General features: G+C 49.4%; 9 protein-coding genes across 9 annotated transcripts; 6 read left to right on the top strand and 3 right to left on the bottom strand.

Annotated features, from left to right (window-relative positions):
• Window positions 1–42: 42 nt before the first annotated feature.
• N7446_007186 (acylphosphatase) lies at window positions 43–689 on the bottom strand (the record flags this gene model as incomplete). The annotated part of the gene is made up of 5 exons (XM_058515932.1): window positions 43–222; window positions 296–365; window positions 443–455; window positions 528–558; window positions 675–689. The coding sequence occupies 5 exons, from the start codon at window positions 687–689 to the stop codon at window positions 43–45; spliced, it is 309 nt and encodes a 102-aa protein (XP_058373110.1).
• Window positions 690–1,459: 770 nt separating this feature from the next.
• Window positions 1,460–2,685, top strand: N7446_007185 (uncharacterized protein; the record flags this gene model as incomplete). The annotated part of the gene is made up of 2 exons (XM_058515931.1): window positions 1,460–1,492; window positions 1,543–2,685. The coding sequence occupies 2 exons, from the start codon at window positions 1,460–1,462 to the stop codon at window positions 2,683–2,685; spliced, it is 1,176 nt and encodes a 391-aa protein (XP_058373109.1).
• Window positions 2,686–3,331: 646 nt separating this feature from the next.
• N7446_007184 (putative glycerol:H+ symporter (Gup1)) lies at window positions 3,332–5,459 on the top strand. The gene is made up of 4 exons (XM_058515930.1): window positions 3,332–3,591; window positions 3,655–3,722; window positions 3,784–4,365; window positions 4,425–5,459. The coding sequence occupies exons 1-4, from the start codon at window positions 3,351–3,353 to the stop codon at window positions 5,436–5,438; spliced, it is 1,905 nt and encodes a 634-aa protein (XP_058373108.1). The 5' UTR covers window positions 3,332–3,350; the 3' UTR covers window positions 5,439–5,459.
• Window positions 5,460–7,059: 1,600 nt separating this feature from the next.
• N7446_007183 (pyridoxal phosphate-dependent decarboxylase family protein) lies at window positions 7,060–8,541 on the bottom strand (the record flags this gene model as incomplete). Its single annotated transcript, XM_058515929.1, has 1 exon — window positions 7,060–8,541. The coding sequence occupies one exon, from the start codon at window positions 8,539–8,541 to the stop codon at window positions 7,060–7,062; it is 1,482 nt and encodes a 493-aa protein (XP_058373107.1).
• A 306-nt stretch (window positions 8,542–8,847) lies between these two features.
• Window positions 8,848–10,638, top strand: N7446_007182 (proline iminopeptidase; the record flags this gene model as incomplete). The annotated part of the gene is made up of 8 exons (XM_058515928.1): window positions 8,848–8,890; window positions 8,961–9,202; window positions 9,278–9,522; window positions 9,593–9,678; window positions 9,733–9,918; window positions 9,970–10,108; window positions 10,164–10,260; window positions 10,327–10,638. The coding sequence occupies 8 exons, from the start codon at window positions 8,848–8,850 to the stop codon at window positions 10,636–10,638; spliced, it is 1,350 nt and encodes a 449-aa protein (XP_058373106.1).
• An 86-nt stretch (window positions 10,639–10,724) lies between these two features.
• N7446_007181 (guanine nucleotide exchange factor MON1) lies at window positions 10,725–13,096 on the bottom strand. Its single transcript, XM_058515927.1, has 5 exons — window positions 12,394–13,096; window positions 11,480–12,336; window positions 11,242–11,423; window positions 10,944–11,178; window positions 10,725–10,883 (listed from the first exon to the last, which is right to left on the bottom strand). The coding sequence occupies exons 1-5, from the start codon at window positions 12,980–12,982 to the stop codon at window positions 10,875–10,877; spliced, it is 1,872 nt and encodes a 623-aa protein (XP_058373105.1). The 5' UTR covers window positions 12,983–13,096; the 3' UTR covers window positions 10,725–10,874.
• Window positions 13,097–13,266: 170 nt separating this feature from the next.
• On the top strand, window positions 13,267–19,156 carry N7446_007180 (dopey family protein; the record flags this gene model as incomplete). The annotated part of the gene is made up of 7 exons (XM_058515926.1): window positions 13,267–13,357; window positions 13,416–13,540; window positions 13,599–13,748; window positions 13,805–16,026; window positions 16,080–16,306; window positions 16,367–17,838; window positions 17,888–19,156. The coding sequence occupies 7 exons, from the start codon at window positions 13,267–13,269 to the stop codon at window positions 19,154–19,156; spliced, it is 5,556 nt and encodes a 1,851-aa protein (XP_058373104.1).
• A 245-nt stretch (window positions 19,157–19,401) lies between these two features.
• N7446_007179 (uncharacterized protein) lies at window positions 19,402–19,895 on the top strand (the record flags this gene model as incomplete). The annotated part of the gene is made up of 3 exons (XM_058515925.1): window positions 19,402–19,532; window positions 19,614–19,719; window positions 19,812–19,895. 3 exons carry the CDS (start codon window positions 19,402–19,404, stop codon window positions 19,893–19,895), a joined length of 321 nt encoding a protein of 106 aa, XP_058373103.1.
• A 330-nt stretch (window positions 19,896–20,225) lies between these two features.
• On the top strand, window positions 20,226–21,080 carry N7446_007178 (putative HIT finger domain protein; the record flags this gene model as incomplete). The annotated part of the gene is made up of 1 exon (XM_058515924.1): window positions 20,226–21,080. The coding sequence occupies one exon, from the start codon at window positions 20,226–20,228 to the stop codon at window positions 21,078–21,080; it is 855 nt and encodes a 284-aa protein (XP_058373102.1).
• Window positions 21,081–21,189: the final 109 nt, after the last annotated feature.

Below are 21,189 nucleotides of genomic sequence, written 5' to 3'. Positions count from 1 at the left end.
TGATTACTATAATTGGTCCTGGAAAGCTATCAAAAACAAGATCTAGCTCTCCGATTCGAACATAGACTCCCCCGTCCTCATAACAGCAAAGTGATCCTCGTCATCCCGCACGTCCATGTCTCGCTTCTCAAGTTTCACTACATGAGCCATACGAGGCCCCCTGCCGATTTGCTGGAAGAACTTTTTCATGATCTCATCGCTGCCCTGGGCCTCGCCTTCGACCTATATAAATCCGGTTGAGTCAGCCAACAATCCTGACTGGGCACGTAGCAGTACCTATGAAGTAGATACCCACCCGTCCGCAAGTAGTGTTTCTGACCCAGCCCTTGAGACCATAGCTGGTAGCGCATTTCTGGGTGAAGTCTCTGTAGTTTGTTCATGGTGGCCACGGTCAGTCACCTTGATGGCGATGATGTCATCGGCTGGGTTGAGGTATTCTTACCGGAAGCCGACGCCTGTTATTTATGTTAGTGGTAATTGAGTGGGAGATGAGAACTGTTTGGTAGTGGGGATATGGAGGGACTTGCCTTGCACGGTGCCGTGGACTTTGAAGGCAACCTGAAGTAGATACAGTATCAACATGCGGGGACACTTAATTTCAGCTGTCACGTAGCCGACAAAAGATGCTCGTGGCAACTGGATCTATTAGGGTAGATCACAGATGGGGTACTTACTCTTTGGGTTGACATTGTGGATAGAGAGTAGGATGAAGGGTTGGGTTGAAGGATCAACGAGCTGATGTGGGACAAAACGAACAGTTTGAGTTTAGTGGCTTCATACATATACAGCCAAGACGAATCCTATGCTTCTTTCCATGCCGCCCAAATCATATTTAGAAGTACATGTTTGTCTAAAACGCACGAAATTACCCCGGATTTTACATTAACGTTAAATCACCTTGTATACTGTACTTGAATCACGCGATGTGATATTAGCGGGCGCTAATTGGATCCGCATGGATCGATGTGGACATACATGTGGCGATTACACGTAGTTAGTTCATCAAAAATCCAGGGAAAGACAAATAAATAAAATATCAGTAACTTATTTAGCCTATAATATTTAACCTCGCCCTCAAAATAGCTTAGCTATCACTCCGACAATGACAGCCGCTTTAGCCGATATAAATATGGAATCTCGAATTCAAATGAGTCATCGCCTTCGTACGAAGCCTCAATCCAAAAATTGAACAGCTCATTCTATTATCAGGCAGTCGACGTCAAACATGGTATAAGTATTATTAATTCATTATAAATCCGCCGATAGCAGCATCCTTCAGGATTCATCTAGTAAATCCAAGAGCCAGAAAGACGGGTAAGCATCAGATTAGGAATAGAACACGCCCTGTGGACGGCCCCGCATGTCATTCCTATGCGTCAGAGCCCTGGGAAAGCTATAAGATCTCCAGTAAGCCCATTGTATTCTTCATTATCTTCAAGTTGCATATTATCATACCACAATGAACAAAATTAGCTCTTTCGAGCTTCCTAAGGTACGCGACAGCTTCAATTCTCAATTTTGCCTTCGTTAACACAAGTTAAGTGGATTACAAAACATAAGAGTGCTTCTCTGGTGTTAGCCGGCAGTGCGACTCCGGCTTTGTCAATTCAGGATCTAATCGAGCTCTCCTCGGACAAGCAGACAACTTCCAGCAACTTGTCGGTTGAGTCCTTGAAACTGACTCTGGGTCCCGGAAATGGAAGTGAGAATCTTCGCCAGCAGATCGCCGGGCTTTACGACGAGAAGATCACTGCAGACAACATTTTAGCTACCAATGGAGCATCAGGTGCCAACTCGCTCGTGTTCCAAAGCTTGCTGGAGCCCGGAGATCATGTCATCGCCATGTATCCCTCCTATACACCTCTTCTGGCTATTCCGAAAGCCAAAGTTGGCAGGGATATCTCATATTGGTCTCCCGATTTGAACAACCAAGGCCAGAGTGACCTTCAACAATTGAAAGACATGATCAACCCAACTACAAAAATGATTGTCCTCAACAACCCTAACAACCCCCTAGGAACCATCCTGAACCTCGAAATGCAGCACGCTATCGTGGCTCTGGCCCGTGAACATGGGATAATCCTTGTAGTTGATGAGATCTTCCGCCCACTATTCCATGACTCGACAAACCCGCCATCCTTCCTGGAGCTCTCCGAAGAGAATGACAATGACAACATCGTCGTCACTAGCTCTGTGAGCAAGGCTTGGGGCCTATCTGGTACTCGAGTAGGCTGGATCGCCACGAAAAGCGCCAAAATTCTCTCACAATGCTTCAACCTGGGGCTCTACACGATCATGGCAATTGGCACAATTGATGATGCCATCGCTGCCGAGGCTCTGAGTGATCGATGCCGGCCTCAGATCCTGGCGAAGCATCTAGAATTGGCCCGGAAGAATCTCATTCTCCTTGAAAGTTTTGTGAACAAGCACGAGGGTGTTTCGTGGATCAAGCCGAGCTCGGGGGCGACGGCTTTCGTACGCTTCTCCTCCAATGGAGTCCCCGTAGATGATGTCGAGTTCTGTCTGAGACTGAAAGAGCGGAAGGGCGTTCTGTTAGCTCCTGGAAGTCTTTGCTTTGGTTTGCCAGCTGCTCAAGATTTCCGCGGATTCGTTCGGATGCACATCACAACTCCGCCGGAGAAATTGCAAGCAGGGCTGGAAGCCATTAGTGAATTTTTGGGCTGAGAAGAAATGCTGTTCTAAATAGACTAGAGCTATGTAAAAGCCTACGAATACCTAGTCTTTGCCAACAGATCCAACACCTGAAGCCATGTTGGATATCCGAGTAAAGCAAATTCTGTAGAACATATCAATTGCTTTTGTATTTTCCCTCACCCAACAGGCCCTATCTAACTAAGGCGTATATACAGGACATTTACTAAGAAGTTTTGCTCTACGTCTTGTGAATGGCGGAGTCGCTATATTAGCGAATTGTATAGAAATCCGCCTCTTCATGTACCTTTCTTCCTTCACCTTTGTATGTATGTTTCTTTCCACGCCGCTCAATTTACTTTGAGAACTACATATTTCTCTAAAGCTCACCAGATTACCCCCGATTTCACCTTAACTACCTGGTATACTTGGATCATTCAATGTGATATTGGCGGGCGCTGATTGTATCTACGGGGACGTAACGTTAGTGATTACATGGACTAAAAAACAAAAGCCAGGCTAAGATAAATAATTAAACATCAGTTACTTATTTGGCATGGAATATTCACATAGCTCAGTACATGTAGTGGCCACCTCACCAAGGTGGCGGTACCTCGGCCCCTGAGTAGACACCGTAATTTCAACCATCTCCGACTTCGACTTCTTCAAACCTGCGCCGGCCATGCCAGTGTTATAAGATGCCCTCTCTTTTCGCATGGCTCCGGCGGGTCTACTCGCTGGACACCCTAGACACTCGCTTTACCTCCTCCGCAACACCTGCCCACGACACGCGACCTTCATCCAAAGATGCCCGCGCCAACGCAATCGCCCAGGGCGCGCCGCCATCACTCTGGCGCACGCCGGAGTTCTTCGTTTACTACATTTTCTTCATCACGCTCGTTCCATTGATGTTCAAGACCGTCATTGATGCCTCGAAGGGTTAGTGGACCACACAAATCGCTGGACGTGTTGGAATACTGACCGGTACGGACAACATCACAGAAAGCAATCCGATCTACCCCAAATACTCTGATCTCTTGTCACCGGGCTGGATCCCTGGCCGTCTGGTCGTAAGTGCTTACATCAAGCGGATAATCGTCGACGAGCACGAAACTGATCTCACGCCCGCAGGACAACTCCGATTCGCAATATGCAAGCTTTCGCGACAACATCCCTCCCCTTCTCCTCCTCCTGATCCTCCATCCTCTTGTCCGCCGGGTCTACCAGTCATATATGAACCGCTCGAAGGTTGAAACAAAACCATCGACCAACTCCGTGGTTGGTGCGGGCGAGGTGCAACTTGAACAGCGAATGCGCTTCGACTTTTGGTTCGGACTGGTGTTCATCACAGCGCTCCACGGAGTGTCCGCTCTCAAAGTGCTGTCGATCTTGTATATCAACTACAGAATCGGCAAGGATGTTCCCCATTCCTATGTCCCTGCGGCGACTTGGACTTTCAACCTCTTCATCTTGTTTGCCAATGAGTTATGCGGTGGATACCCCCTCGAGCGGATAGTGACGCTGTTTGCGCCGGGATCTGGCCAATATGGAGAAAGCACTAGCATGTTGGTCCAATGGGCCCAGCATGTGGACAACCTTGGAGGACTCATGCCGCGGTGGGAGGTCCTCTTCAAAGTGACTGTGTTGCGCCTCATCAGCTTCAATATGGATAACTATTGGAGTGTCGACTACCCCGCGGCAAGTCCAATCGAAGTGAGTGCTTGGTGGTACCTATCCTCGAATTGACAGCCCAACTGACCGAATTCCACAAGAAGAAGCAACTCGACCCAGCGTCCCTCTCTGACCGTGAAAGAGTCAAGATCCCTGCAGAACCAGCGGCTTTCACCCTACGCAATTACATTGCGTATATTCTCTACTCACCGTTGTACCTAGCCGGTCCAATCCTGACATTCAACGACTACGTCTCCCAGCAGCGCTACAAACCAGCATCAGTAACTCGCAGCCGCACCACACTCTACGGCATCCGCTTCGGCTTCACCCTCCTCTGCATGGAACTAATCCTCCACTACATCTACGCAGTAGCAATCTCCAAATCCAATCCAGACTGGTCTGTCTTCACCCCAGGCCAGCTGAGCATGCTAGCCTTCTTCAACCTCCACATCATCTGGCTCAAGCTCCTCATTCCCTGGCGCTTCTTCCGACTCTGGGCCCTAGTAGACGGCATCGATCCACCAGAGAACATGGTCCGCTGCATGTCAAACAACTACTCCGCCTTCGCCTTCTGGCGCGGCTGGCACCGCTCCTACAACCGCTGGATCGTCCGCTACATCTACATACCCCTCGGCGGCGGCGGCGGTGGACGACGACCAGCCGGAGGTCCCAAACCCACCTCACCACCCAAGTCCAATTTCATGAACAAGTTCCTGCAAATCCGCAACTTCCTTATGGTCTTCACTTTCGTCGCCCTGTGGCACGATATCAACCTCCGTCTGCTTATGTGGGGGTGGTTGGTTACACTCTTCGTTTTACCAGAAGTCCTCGGTGGCATGCTATTCCCTGCGCACCGCTGGCGCTCCCGTCCGACTGCCTACCGTGTTCTCTGTGGTATTGGATCCGTTGGAAATGTTCTAATGATGATGGTTGCGAATCTGGTTGGCTTTGCGCTTGGTTTGGATGGTTTGAAGGATCTCCTTGCTGGTTTGACGGGCTCATACTCCGGTCTTGCTTATTTGATTTCCTGCTGCGTTGTTTTGTTTGTTGGTGTGCAGGTCATGTTTGAGGTTCGCGAGGATGAGCTTCGTGCTGGCATTAATTTGAAATGTTGACCCCATCTGTGGGATTTTTTTGTATACAACAAGGTCATATATCTGTATACAGTGGCATTCATGAAGATTTGGGTAGACTTTATACGAAGTTTATGAGCCTCGAACTGAGTATATTGTTCATGCATTGTTTTCCCCTGCCTCTTTTTTCACCTCTTTGGTTCATTTTTTTGAGCGTTTGCAAGTAGAGTATTGATTCTCTCTCCCCAAGGAAACTATAGAAGTGCCACTTCCTCCTCTTTGACTCTTATTCTTTCCCACCTTCTTATCTCTTGACTTCAGAGCGTTCATCATGTCGCTTGAGGTTTTGTGCATCCTTCCTTGTCGTCCCTGGGGCTTCACATATGATATCTACACTGGCATGAAGACTTTGTTTCCCGGCTTGGGTGAGTTTTGCTAATACCACTTTGTCTGTGTGCCTTATTTATGCTGCAACTAACAAGCACTATCTTCTAGTGCCCCCATACATGGCAGCTGGCCAAACAAGAGGAGGGCTGAAGATGTCCTGGCAACAACTTGTCATTCCACGGAGGAAACGAGAAGGCACCATCATGGCCGAAACAATATGCCTCTCGAAGCCGTATGCGACGAGCAGATGTCGGCAGAAAGGACTTGGTGCGCTGGCCGAATGTTCCACGTGGAAACGGATCTGGCGCTTGAAACTCTACAGGCCGTATATAAAGCCCAACCCGCATTCGTCGTCACCTATGATGATGAGATACTTTTCGTCGAATTTATCGTAAGCTGTGGCGGAGGCCCTGTTTAACTCAGTTCTAAGACATGGAGAAAGGCCAGCAAAATGATGACCTGGCATGGAGCCAAGTCCTGAAGACATTGGGTACTCGCCATGTAACGCCACGACCAAGAGAGGAGAGAGAGCCTCAGCCAGCTGTTTGAATATGACAGCTAATCAGCTGCCGAACGCCACAAAGCAAAGCATTAAAGTATTTATTTCGCAACACCAGAAGTCCTCAAGACGAAGAAGAGGACACGGATCATAAAAACCATAGCAGGTAGTTCCCGTTGCTGTTCAACATAGTATTGTGAGCGCGACGTAGAGTGGAGCAGGTATCGACACTCACTGTGGCGCGAACTGATGAGGAGGACGTCAGGGGGAGAGAGAGGGCATGGAGAGGTGGATGGTGCATCCCATATATTCATTGCGTTTATCTCATTTGTAGTGCTGGTTTTATTAGCCATTGGACCTACTGCATTGCCTGATTCCTCCACTCAGTCTGAATTAATCTTTTTTTTTGAATTGCCCTTATCAAAAGCTGCTCCTCCCGTCCCTTGTGAGGGTTGTGGATATACAGCTAGCTATCAGATACCTACAGGACCTTGGGAGAAGTCTAAGATGTTCACAAATACGAAAAGGGACTACAATACCCATCTTGATAAGAATAAGCATAATTATAGGGAACTGATACAACTTCTCCCCCGCCCCCTCTTTCTCCTATTAGAACAGTAGTACACTTGATTTTGTGAAATAGGCTCGTTACGGGTCTTCTCTCCTCTCACAGTCACTTCCTCGTAATTGACATACTATTAGCATGTAAAAGGGTGATTTCACTGCCCCGTATATTATTTGTGGAGCATGAATCCCCGACGAGCAGCCGTCATATTCCTACGTTTGGGCGACCTTGGCCAGCACTTCAGATACCAAAGCAAAGTCTCGTTCCACGTCAACTCGCCAATTTGAGATTGCAATGCGGCAAGCGGGGGCGCCATCCCAGCTGGTACCTGAGACAAACATGCGCGAGCTGTTGTTGATCTTCTGTGCCAGGTTGCGGTTCAGGGCTTCATCGTTAGCCCGGAACAAAACAGACATGAATGTCTGATCAAGTAATTCAGCCTTTGACGATGCTTTCGGCAAGGCTGTATAGCTGGGGTGATCAAAGACCCAATCATAAATCTTCCTTGCAAGCCCAATTTGACGTTCTAGCATTTCTTGGTAACCAGACTTGCCATATGACAAGAGAGAGGCATAGACGGGCAAGGCTCTGAACCGACGAGAATTTTCCAGTCCAATGTTCAATGGCGAAGGAATAGAAGGGCCATCGGAGTTTCCAGCATTTAAGTAGGCGGCGTTTGCATTTTGGAATACCTGTGATGCCACCTCCGGATGCCGAGAGAAGAAAAAGCCACAATCATATGGAACATTGAGAATCTTGTGGCCATCACCAGTAATTGAGTCGACCAGATCTATTCCTTCGCTGCCCATTTTGATTGTTGCAAACTCCGGCTTGTCATCCAGAACTCGACCAAATATGCCAAATGCACCGTCGGCATGCATCCAAGCCCCGTACTGATCACAAAGTTGGCGGATCTGTCTTAAGTCCTCACCACTTGTCGCAAACCGGCCAGTATTGACCTCTCCGCATGATATAGCAACAATGCTCACTTTGTCAGTTCTCGCGAGTTCCTTCTCAAGCCTCTCGAGATCAAAGCGAAGGGGATTGCCAGCTTGGCAGATGTTGTGCACATTGGAACGGCCAATGCCCAAAATACCGGCAGCCTTCACCAGGGAAGAGTGCGGAAGAGTTGACAGCACTTGAACACCAGAAAGACCCAGTGCATTCAGCACCTCAAACAAGCCATATTCTCCGACACTCTGGGTTTCAATACCCTTCCTCTGCGCTGCCTTTTGCAAAACAAACTCGCGTCCACAGGCTAAGCCAAGGATGTTACTCCCCGTAGCACCAGTGGTGAACGTTCCATTATGCCAAGCGGAGCGATCCAGACGGAAAAGGTCTAGTAGCATACCAAGTGTATTGTACTCAACATCCGTGACAATCGAGTGATTGGGGAGATGCACCTGAACGTTTTGGTCATAAGCAGACACAACATTGTCGGCAAATAGCGCTGCCGGCGTAGTTCCGCCCGTGATGAAGCCATAGTAGTTGGCACTGATGCTCCCTCCGTTGAAAGCTGGCACGATATCATCAAGAATGTGTCGCTGAACAGATTCAAGGGAGGAACCCGTGCCCAGGAGTGCTGCCGGCAGAGAAGCTCTTGCTCGCGCTAAGTTCTCTGCGCTCGGAAGAACGCCAGACTCCCATGGTCCCTGAGCAACTTTCCACAGATCTTGTTGCAATTGGCTCTCCATTTTCGCTGTAGATATTGAGGGCTGAGATAGGGCTAACCGTGACTGATTTATACAACCGGCAGGATTTCCGTACTCTCGGAATTTGGGACTAATTCGGCTGGACCTCCCTAAAGGGGCAGTGGATCACCTCTGAACTTATCTGCCTGGTACAATTTAGCTTGAATACAAAACAATAAAGTGTTTGAGTTGACTGGACAAAAGTAGAGTGAAAAGGAAGTTGAACAGTGAGAGAAGTGTGAGTGGTACGGCTCTCCGCAAAGCGGCTCGACGGCCCAATTGGTTTTTAGCCCCATCAACACCGCGATCATGGCCGCGAAACTGATTGATCGTCGATTCCATAACGTCCCAGGTTGGTATTGGCGCAGTTATTGGCGAAGCTTATTGATATGGGGAATAACTGGCTCTAATCACAATCACAGACAAGCTTCGGGTGGCCGAGCTGTTCTTCGATGTCCCGGTGGACTACAGTAAGCCCGCCGCTGGCCAGCTGCGACTCTTTGCTCGCAGTGTCAGTCGGCTAAACAAGCCTATTGAGCCCAAAGATGAAGACAAAGAGGGCAAACTCCCTTGGTTGGTCTACCTACAGGGTGGACCCGGCTTTGGATGTGGTCCTCCGCAATCTTACCCCTGGCTTGATGTTATGCTCAGCAAGGGTTATCAGGTATTTGACGCATTTTAGTTGCCTACTTTGGCTTGACTTGTGAGATCGGTCATATTAACCTTGAACTTCCATTAGGTATTGTTTCTAGACCAGCGTGGTACTGGTTTGAGCTCAACTATAACTGCGGGAACTCTCGCCCGCCAGGGCGACGCAATCAAACAGGCGGAATACCTCAAGAACTTCCGTGCGGACAATATTGTTCGTGATTGCGAGGCTATTCGTGGTGTCTTGACAGCTGAGTACCCGGAGGAAGAGCGTAAATGGAGTATCATTGGGCAAAGCTTTGGTGGCTTTTGCGCTCTGACTTATCTCTCCAAGTTGTATGTGTTAACGTCACTACTGCCCCCATACTGTGAATGGTACCAGCTAATATTATTGCTATGATTCTAGCCCGGGAGGTCTGAGAGAGGCTTTCGTTTGTGGTGGTATTCCCCCGCTTGTCAACGGACCGGATGCTGTCTACGCAAAGACCTATGGTAGGCTAGCCTATCTCAGACAACTTTGCGCTCATAGTACTGACAAACGAACAGAAAAGGTTCAGCAAAGGAATGAAGCTTACTACAAAAAGTTCCCCGAGGACGTAGGGCGTGTCAAGCAAATCATGCAATATTTATCCTCCAACAATGTTACCTTGCCATCAGGTGTGCTCACACCAGCTCGCTTCCAGCAACTTGGTATCTTGTTTGGATTCCACGGTGGTCTCGATAGCTTACATGGTAAGAGATGTTTACTGTCACAGGATTACAACTACGCTAACGGTCATCTAGAAATCGTTGTTCGAGTCTGTAATGACTTGGAAATCTTTGGCTTCCTTACTCTGCCCACTCTCTCTGTTATTGACAACAATGGAGGCATGGACAAGAACATTGTATATGCCGTCCTTCATGAATCGATCTATTGCCAAGGGTAAGCAAACGGTCTCTCATTATCTGTTGATATGTGACTCTGACAATCCGCACAGAAAAGCATCGCTCTGGTCCGCAGACAGACTGCGCTCAACCAACGCAAAGTTCCAGATCAATGACTCCGTGCCTGAAATTTACTTCACAGGCGAAATGGTAAGTCATGTAACCCTCCATGATCGGAGTACCAACCGAAATGGTTAACATCAATATGTACCTTAGGTCTTCAAAGACATGTTCGATTCCTACACGGAGCTCGAGCAGGTGAAAGAAGCAGCAGAGATCCTGGCTACAACCGATGACTGGCCTGATCTCTACGATGAGGCTCAACTGGCCAAGAACCAGGTCCCTGTTTACAGCACAACCTACATGGAAGACATGTACGTACACTTCGATCATGTGCAAGCCACCGTTGCCAAGGTTCCGAACATCAAGCAGTTCATCGCCAACAACATGTACCATGACGCATTGCGGAGCAAGTCGAGTGAGATCATGCGCCAGCTCTTTGCCTTGCGCGAGGAGTCGATTGATTAGATTAACGTATGGACTTTCCAATTACCTTTTAGAGCATGGAGTGGCACAACGAATGAATACAATCATGTTTATCGAAACAGCCCCATATACAGCCTAGTAATAATAGAAAAGGTAATCCTTACTGCAAGTAGTAAGACGCCGAATGATGGACAGCGCCGGATTGGGTATAATAACTATAGAGATATGTACAGAGAAGATTGATCTGACTTAGCAAGACTTCGATGCATTATGCATTTTCAGAAAACCTGGTTATCATTGTCAGCCTTGTCGATATTAGATTGAGAGCTATAAGGGGATATACATACCGCACCACCGATGATGAATAGCCTCTCTTCCTCACGTTGAACCCACTGAGCAACTTTGCTGGCACTTTGAGCAAGTGCATTTCGGTTCGTATTCGGTTCGGCAATACAATAGAGTTCAAAGACGGGGGTCACCCAGCCAAAAGAGCTGACAGATCGTGAAACGCAGTGGTGAACTTTGACGTGGGTGTTTTTGGCATGGATGCTCGAGTGTAGGTTGTTGTACATCGACATCAGTCTATGGTCAGAGTTAGAGCAGAGTGGTCTCATATTATTTGTGTTATCAATAAGTTTGACTGACCTTCGCCGCCGAGTCAATGATGAGAATTCAGGCGAGTAGGATGACATGGTAAATTGTACGTTGGCACGAGACTTGTATAGGAAGTGATGGAGGACAGTTCCAGGAACTATATCAGTAGTAGCGGGCCGGCCATTGCCAATTGCTGTCTTGATCTCCTTTAGACTGCCGTTCTTCCCCATTTGCTACCACACCATTAGCACCGAACACAAGATTCGAAGCATATCGAAGTTTTACTTACCTCAACAAGGGCATCACGCATTCCTTGCATTTCAAAGAAAGCTTCTTTGTCTGGACTGATAAGGACAATGGCAACAGACTCGTCCTTGGTGATTTCTGCGCTGTTTTCGATATCGTCGCGAATGTCAAGGAAGCTGACATACATATAGAGATAACCGCTGCTGTTGAAGCCAGGCAGGCAGACGGGAATCCAGCTCTCTCCGCCTCCGGCCTTGACACCATCGGCTTCAAAAACCATGTTAAATAATAATTGCAGATCGCCTGGATGTAAGGAGTGCTTCTTTGGACGGACAACACTAACAAGTCGTCCGCCAGCCACCACTAAGCCATACAAAAGACTGCTGGCTTTTGTTTTTAGAAGCGCATTGCTGATCGTTTGGCGATGTTGCTTGCGGATCTTGAGACATTCCAAAGCAGATAGTAATGTAGATGGAGATCCTCGTGTGAAACTGTCCGCTAAAGATGAGAGAAGAGACTCCGAGCCTTGCAGAGGCCGTTTCAAATCGGTAGATGGCCGAACAGAAAAGAGATGAGTGAGTGAAGGCAGTGTCAATGTAGATAGAATTTGCATATATAATGCTTCCAGCTGAAGTTTAAGTTGATTGTCGCTTTCCATCATGCGGCTGATTGCGACGAGGTGCAAAGAGCCCCGAGTCAAGACAACAAACCTAGTGTCACCAGCAGAGAAGCCTCGGAGATGATCATCTGCATCCTCATAGAAAGATATGATCGTTTGAATAACTCCGACATAGCCAGATATCAGTCCACTGTCACCATGTCTTGTCCAAATCGGCTTGCCAGCAGCGGACAGGATCACGTAGTGTTTGCGCTTCGCCTTCCACCGTTGGAGGAGAATTTCTAGGACGAATTAGACACATGACAAGACAAGATTAGGTGCTATTAGAAGTATCATACCTTCATTGTCACCTTCTTCGTTCAGCTCGCCAATAGATTCGAATTCGCTCAGAATCCCATCATCATCTATATCATCGGCAGCAAATTCGGGGAAATTGAGTAGACCTGTCGAATCCTGCAGTTGACCACCAGGCGCTGTAGCAACAAAGTCTGTAAAGAGAGCCCCATCATCTCCATTTTCAGTATTCAGAATCGAACTGCGAATGCTGGCCGAATCTCCCGCTTCGCTGCCCCGCGAGCTTGTCAACTGGCTCAGGCTCGTCTTGGCCCTTGGACCTCGGGGCAAGCCACGAAGAGCCATTGTAGAATGGGTACTTCCAGCATCTGATGACTGTGTCCCGATATCCATTCGTGAGACAGCAGTTGTTGCCTCCGCTTGTAAAGTCGCCCGAGACGCCGTTTCATCGTTCAACAGACTCAGTGTATTGGGCCGTGGGGGTAGAGGCGGCCGTTCCCCCTCTGGACTTGGACTGCGCTTATCATGATGGGTGTCTGGCGTCTTGGGAATAGAGGCTTGTTCGGATATCTCGGCGGGCTCGTGGCCGTCGCTTCTTGGGTCTTGCTGTGACTTCATTCCCGCTGCGGGCATGCGCTGTTTTACGCGGTCGCTCGTCGCGGGTCAATAGTTCATTAAATGCGCATTGTTATTCTCAAATATCCGTAGCTTGAAGGGTACGTGGGAGACGTTGGACACTGACGTCGGCGAGTCGGAGCTCCAAGGCGGAACAAAACAATCGAACGTGGCCGCGTGCGTGGCTTCTGGGCAACATTCAACCGTCAACTCCCTCTCCCACAGGGTCATCTTTGATGTCCTAAATATGACGGAGGTCAGTCTGAAGCTTACACACCGATTCTACGTCCGTCATTGGCATCATGAGCCTTGATCCCAGTGCCTTTCCGAGGTCGAACTCCCCCGCAAGCTCCGAGAGCTCCTTGACGCGCTCCCGGCTACAGGGCAAGGAAGGTAAGCGACCACGATTGTGTGCAATAGAGATCAAGTCTAATCATTCTGGTGGATTTAGGGTCCCTCAAGAAAGACAAACACTACCGCCGATATGCGTCCAGCGTTGAGAGAGCGCTTTCGTTGTTCGACAACGCTCTACAAGAATGGGCCGACTATATCTCCTTTCTCAGTCGCCTGCTAAAGGTGAGAATATTTCAATTAGTGGATATACTGTATAGCATTGCTGATAATACTTCACTAGGCACTTCAAACCCATCCACCCGATCAACCAGTCGTCCCCCACAAAGTACTTGTCTCGAAGCGACTGGCCCAATGCTTGAACCCATCGCTACCATCAGGCGTCCACCAGAAAGCCCTCGAAGTTTACACATACATATTTGGATTAATCAAGGTATGGATGGTCAGATAAATGGGCGTTTGTGTGTTTACTGATGTCTTCACCACCAGCTTGAGGGATTGTCGCACGATCTTCCTTTGTATCTCCCCGGTCTTGCGCCCACCTTGACTTTCGCTTCTCTTACCGTTCGCCCATTGTTCCTATCCTTGGTGGAGGGATACATTGTTGACTTGGAACCGTGGGCTATTCGTCCAGCATTGAAAGCAATTATTCTAGCGCTACTTCCGGGACTGGAAGAGGAAACAAGCGATGACTTTGAGCCGACCTTACGAACTGTGAACAAACTCCGTGATGCCGCTGGGCATCTTGAAACTCAACGAACCTCTGAAGCAGGGGCTTCTGGGCAGTACTTCTGGCAATGTCTGTTCCTGGCCTCTATCACTAACCCCAGTCGACGGCTCGGCGTCCTCGCATATCTAAATCGCTACCTTCCCAAGCTAGGCATCCCGGATCGTCGGCCAAGTAGCGCTGATGGGAGTGAGGCAACGCACATTCCAGCTGAAATGCTGGCCGCGGCAGACGCCGTCATTCTACCGGAGCCTGGGCTTTTAATTCGATGTGTTGCATCAGGCTTATCTGACGACCAGCTTCTTGTTCAACGCAACTTCCTCGACCTTCTCGTAACCCATCTCCCACTGAACTCCCCCATTCTGCAAACCAAAATCGCAGACAGTGACTTGCGCACATTGGTTATTGCGGCCGTCGGAGTGGTCACTCGGCGAGATATGAGCTTGAACCGTCGGCTTTGGGCATGGTTCCTTGGACCGGATGCAAATGATCAATCCTCAGCAGATGGTCGCAAATTCTCATCAGACACTACTCGTTCTGTCTCTGTCGATGGCAAGGAAGCCACCCAATCACAATACTTCAGTCGAGTGGGCTTGCAGCCTTTGGTCACTGGTCTGTTGGACATGATCAAGCAGGCACCAGGTACTCCATCTGAGAGGACCAAGCCTTTCCGTATAGCTTTGTCGCTTATGGATCGCTGGGAAATTGGCGGATACATCGTTCCTGCGGTTTTCTTGCCCACAATACGCAGCGTTCAAGCATTTGAAGGCCAAGCTCCCAAAAATCACTTTGAGGAGGTCTTTCGCAGTGCGAGTGCTTTCTTTGATGGCGTTGAGAGTGGTGTGATTTTCTCCGAGCTTTTGGGCTTGGTTGACTACCGGACTGCTGAACTAGATACCCATACTGACCAGATCTTGCGTGACTTGGATCTCGCACGATTCATCCTTGAAAACTTCAATGTTCGTGAAGAAGACATGGTTCAAATCCACGTGCCTCTGTTGGCATTGTCAGTTCTTGTGAAGTTGAGAGAGATTTCATCTACGCAGAGAAATGCCAACAAGCGAGCGGTGTCTACCGCGTTGAACACAGTCCTGAAATCGTTGACTGGACTGCTCACTGATCGCGCGTTCTCGAAGAAGGCAGGCTCTGAAAAGACTACTGGCAACGATATTAATAGCCACGGGACCGAGGTCTTGAAAACCGTTCGCGGCTTCTATGAGCAGAGCAAAAACAGCTTGGAGCTCTTACCCCTTCCGTACCCACCGAAGCATCTGGGTGAGATGATCATTCGAGAGGCCAATGAACTGGCGATTGCAGCCCTGGGAAATCGAGATGACACATCTTCCCTCCACGAAAAGTTGGATATTCTTGTCACCTTGCTTAAGAAGCTTCCCAAGTCACGTGTGCTTCGGGATAGGAAGCTTTACGAAGCATTGTCACAGCGATTGGGTGCCGGGAAGGACAAGCCGACGACGGCATCTTTTGCAGTCACCTCCACCATTGCCTCGACAGTGACCAGCTTGTTCTTCATCCACACACCCGGCTTCTATGTTAGTTATGAAGATGCATGCGACCTCATCACTCCTCTTGTGAATCAACTCTGGTGGTACTTGTCACCGCTCAGTCCAAAGTTCCACGTGGAAGCCGTCCGCTGTTTATGGCTATTACATTCCATTTCTTGGATTGATCATCTCGTCGAGGCATCTCTTACATCATTAATGATCAATGTGTCGACGGCTGGGTCTCGACATTTGTCTTCTGAAGAACAAGCCGAGCGATTTTACGTGCTGTGGAACCACAGCCATCACAATATTCACGAACAGCCACCAAAGCAAGTGCTGGAGGTTGGAGGGACATTGTTCTCTTACCAATGCTCGATGCTGGAACGTCCACTTTTCATTGTACTTGATCTTCTCTCCCAAGAGTCAAGCGATAGTTCCCAGAGTGTTCAGCTATGGCTTCAAGATCTGCAGTCTATCCACAGGTAAGTACATCTTGACAGGTCATGACTTTGCGGTACCTAACACAAATTACCAGGGTTTTCCTTGTGATCATTTCGAAACTGGATGAACTTTGTGAGCGTGATGACCAGAGCCAGTCAAATGCGGACAACCAGTCGATTTCCCCAGATGACTATAAAGAGTGCGACTACCTGTTACAAACGGCCATAAATATCATCGCCGTACTCTCACATAATGGATGGGTCACCATTCTTACTCACATGCTCGGCAATGAAAAGCGCCCAGAAACTTCTAAATCTGAAGGTCAGTATAGATTACCTCCCGTAACGATGAACTTGTCGCTGATAGATATTGTGTGTATAGATAACACAGGATCAGGGTCGAAAAGTCTGCACTCAGCCATATTCGATGCCTCTCTTCGAATCGTTAGCACTCAAAGTATGGACCCTACGCAAGTGAGCCTGGAAGGGGAACGGTTACAGAAGAATGCGCTGCAACTCATGCGGCAACTTCTTCTTGGACCCGGAGCTGAGGACCTAGTTGAGTCTGGAATCGACGATTTCTTAGTTGAGCGCCTCCTGGTTTCATCCGAGGGTGGCAGCATCGCAGTGCAGGGCGCACTCATCGATGCACTTCTTGCAGCTTTGAAGGTGCGATTTGCGCAAGCCTACTTACCACCACAACCGCCTCGGCCCAAACATCTACGAGCTGGCTCTCGTGATCGTCTGACCAGTCCTTCGATTTTGTCTTTCACCAGTGACAAGGGAGACCGAAGACCCTCGCTACCCCAGCTTCCCCAGCCACCAGGCCGGCTCTTAGACTGTCTGCTTAAAGGAATCAGCTCACTAAAGTCTCGAGAGATTGTGGATAAATGGATCGTATTGCTTTGCGAAGTCTTGCCTCTGTACTCTGGCTCCATATTCCAAATCCTGTTGATACTCGTGGAATGTTTCTGCAGGGAAATTCAAGCGTCCTATGGAAGGCTTCAGTTGTCTTTCCAGCAGACAGAAGACTGGCCGCAGGACCGCTCTGAGCACGTCACAATCGCTCTCCTCACTGGTCTTGAAACCTGTATCGCAAATGCCCATGAACGTCTCATTGTGGAAGAAGCCAACGTGCCAACAGTCAAGAGTCCCGACCAAGCTCAGGGCTTCTTTGGAAACATGGTGTCTGGAGTATTCCACTCAGAAGGTGGTCAAGGTCGCCCCAATACCGCTAACGACCGCCTGACTGTTCTTCTCTGTTTCCAGGACGCTGTTCGTTTATGTTTCTCCATCTGGGCGTGGGGTGCAGGAGACCGAGGTGGAACTCCTCCGGATTCTGAGTCTATCGCATCATTCCAGTACACCTCTTTGCGGATGCGGAATCGCTCGCGACGAATTCTGGAGCACTTTTTCACCGCAGAGGCACTTGAATGTCTTGAAACATTGGTGGAGATGTGGACGAAGTCTGACACCGAGACAGCCTCGCTGATCTTTAATCTTCTTCATACCCTTGACGGGTCAAGTCCGAAGATCACTATTCCTGCCATCTTCAATGCAATCTATACTCGCACGAATCCCAGTGCATTGGAACCCAGCAGGAAGTCTTCGTTGACATCAAGTCTTTCCGAATCGGAGCTCGCCAGCTTTTTGGTCACTTATGCTCGCTCACTGGACGATGATGTTCTTGATGAGATTTGGACAGACTGCACAACGTTCCTGCGTGACGTTCTCAGCAATCCGTTCCCGCACCGACAGATTCTTCCACGTTTGATTGAATTTGCGGCTATCTTGGGAGTGAAATTGGAGAATACAACCTTTGGTGAAGACCGCCGTATGCGAAAAGAACTTGGGGTATGTTTCTATACGATTGATATTTATAGGGTCGCTAACAATTGTATAGGATGTTCTGCTGCGTCTTCTCACAGCTGTCTTTACTAGCAAGCCCTTGGGTCTCAATCAAGATACTGGGTCCATGGCAAGATCGTCAGTGGATTATGACCGGACCTCAGTCTCCCACACTGGACCTGATGACATGCTGAGCATCCTTGCGGTCTCCATGCCGTCGTTCATCACGACTCTGGGTGATTCGGATCGGATCAACACCGCCATTACTGGCGTCTCAACTAACGTGGTCGGTCCTCTCATTCGGTCACGCCTGTTCCCGAACAACCTCAACCGTAATGTTATGGTTCTCTTGCAACAAATGACAAAGGTCCCAGCTGCCGCGAAACTCTGGAAGAAGGATATCTCCGATGCGTTCCATGATCCCCGTTTCTTTGGATTGCAGGTGGATTTGGTGAAGAATAACTGGATGGACCTTCTGCGCCAATGGGTTCTTGCCGACAAGGAACGGCTATCAGAGATCCTTGTCCGTCTTCCTCCACCCAGCGCAGCGGGTATCATGTTCGGTGTAGGAGCATCTGCAGCCCGACTGGAAGCCGATCGCAAAGCACAGCTCAACCTGAGGCGAATCGCGCTACTTGTTCTGTCCGCCAATGATGACTATTTCGTTGGTGAGCTACCGGCATTGCTTCAGAAGCTCGAGGATCTTCTTGCCGCTACCAGCGCTTCATCGCCTTCATCCGCCACTAGAGCGGAGATTTTCATGCTCCTCCGTGCCCTGGCACTCAAGACTTCGGCCTCCGCCATGGCGCCGTTCTGGCCTTTGATCAATACAGAGCTTCAAGAAGCTGTCTCCGCAGTACCACAAGGTCCTCAGTCAGAGCTCTACAATTCTTACTCGCTGCTGCAGGCCTGCAAGCTGCTCGATGTCCTGCTTGTCCTCGCCCCGGATGACTTCCAGCTGCTGGAATGGCTCTTTGTAACTGATACCATCGATGCGGTCTATCCTCCCGACCGCTGGGAACCCATTGCATTGGCCGACGAAGTTTCTCAAAGCTTTGGTCCACGCAGTGCAGTTTCACCAACCGTTCCGAACGAGACAAATGAGCCCCTAGCTCGCAGTGGGCTCAAGCGACCATGGCTAATCTCAGACTGGATCCGAGAAACAGCCAAGGATGAGATCGTCGAGCGAGTTCTGCGACCATTCTTTGCTCGGTTGAGTATCTACGTGTTTGAGAGCACGTACTGCATGGGCAGTGTAGATCATGGGGTGTGCCGGAACGACCTGTTGGCAGATCTCTTTAACGAGAGCACAATGGCCAATTAAGAATACCTAGGTTGTACCCTAATATAGATATTTTGGATAGTAACGCGATAGCAAATACAAGTCTCTTCATTGGCGGGCTATAACTATATCCTTTGTATAGAAGTGGCATGTTCCGAGGCCGCCCGGACTCTCCGCAATTCATCAACGTCACTCTAAGCGCTCACTCCCCACACCACCCAACTTCTCCGGAAGACACGAACCATACAATTTTCCAAGCCACCTTGAATGGTCAATTTAGTTTCATCATGACCGTTCACTCAAAGATCCTGCTGCCTTTGCGTGGACGCGTCGGCATCCGGTCCTTCTCTACGTCACGCGCCCGCTACCAGACCGCGCCTCTGCCGTCCAGAAAGCCTGTTGGAGCTTTCCGTGGAGGGTATGTTCGATGAATCCCATTTCCGCATTCCTGTAGTGCTACATGCCGCCATCTCAAGCTTCATTACTGATGTTGCGACAGTGTCTTCGGGTTCCTGGCTGGATCAGTTGCCGCCGGCGCGTCGGTGTACTATTACATTCTAGGAGAGTACCGAATTGCCAATGAGATGTTGTCTGCTGACATTTCGGTATGTGGACAGCTTGTCTTTTTCTTCAGGAGAATGCTCCGCCCACTTTTTTCACCTGTCGCTTGCTAATTGTCTCGTGTTTACTGGTTTAGGCCCTTCAGTCTGCTACCATCAAGCTCCAGTCATACATTACCGAACTGGAGGCCAAGGTTGACCAGTTGCACAAGAAGAAATGACTGACCTGTGTGATACGTGTACTTATTCTACTTGGTGTTGGGAGTGTCCATTTATTTCCTGTGCATTGAAGGCTGTCAACCCGACATGAAATGTCGCTGAAATGTCGTTACTCTTTCTATTGAAACTGCATTCAGTTAGTCTCTGCTGAATATCATTTGCTTTCCAATCGATCTTCCATCCTAAGTACGAAGTGCCACCCAATATTGTACATATAGGTAACTCCGATCTTGAAGCTACCCTGCAAACAATGCAAACATCTTATCAGCTCTAACAAACTTCCCCGAAATCATCAACTCTCTCCAGCTCCCCATCCCCAAACATCACACAAAATGTTCCGGGTCGAACTCCTCCAAGACACATCAACGGCCACTCCAGGCTGGTCGTATGCCCCAGCCCGGGGCTTCGACCCAACCCAAGCAATGGCCCCAACCCTAGGTCGGAAACGCGGCATCCGCGACGCCGGCAAGGGCGGCGACATAACCTCACGCCAAGCGAACGCAGTAGCCCGCCACATCGCCGAACTAGACCGCGAAAACCAACGCGACGTCTCAATTCCAGTGCCAGTCCGACAAGCGCGCGAAGTCGCCGCACGCGGCAACCGGTCAAAAACAACCTCCAACGTCCGCCGCATCCTCCAATCCCAAAAAACATTCCGCAACCACCTCGACGACGAAGAAGCAGCTATAGCCCTAGGGACCGGAGGCGGAGCCGTCGCGCAGAGCTCCAGCGCCACAGCTGTCGCCGCGCGGGGCGCCAAAGCGCGCAGTTCCACGCCTGCCAGCGTGGCGGGCAAGAAACGGCCTTCTGCGGCTGTTACGGCTACATCTACTGCCACGACAACAGCCGCGTCAACGCCCGTGGCAACAACAGCGGAGACGGGTGATGAGGACGTCCCCGCGCGCAAGCCCAAACTCATCAAATCAGAATTCGATCAGGATCCCCTGCTACGCTCCTATGCGCCGCCTGTTCCGTCTGATCGGCTTATGATGCGGTTGCTATCTGAGCCGCCGCTTTCTTATAATGCTTCCCGAGCAAAGGCGCCGTCTTCTGCGAGGCCGGCACGGCATTTTTGTTGTTTGTGTGGGTATTGGGGGAAGATTCGGTGTAAGAGTTGTCATTTGAGGACTTGCAGCTTGGATTGTTATAAAGTGCACGAGGATTCGAGGTGTGGTGCTTTCTTTTGAGATTTACGGAGCGCGATGTGGGCTTTGTGTCTGTGTATACTATTGAGATGATCCTACTGGATCTATCTGTTTCTACTTACGACTTCATGAATCTGATACCAAATGTACA

Source organism: Penicillium canescens (assembly GCF_028828765.1).
Source record: "Penicillium canescens strain IBT 15451 chromosome Unknown utg000004l_segment0_segment0, whole genome shotgun sequence".
Classification (NCBI taxonomy): Eukaryota; Fungi; Ascomycota; class Eurotiomycetes; order Eurotiales; family Aspergillaceae; genus Penicillium; species Penicillium canescens.
Note: the sequence above shows the minus strand (reverse complement) of the source record. Positions and strands in the feature narration are given on the sequence as shown.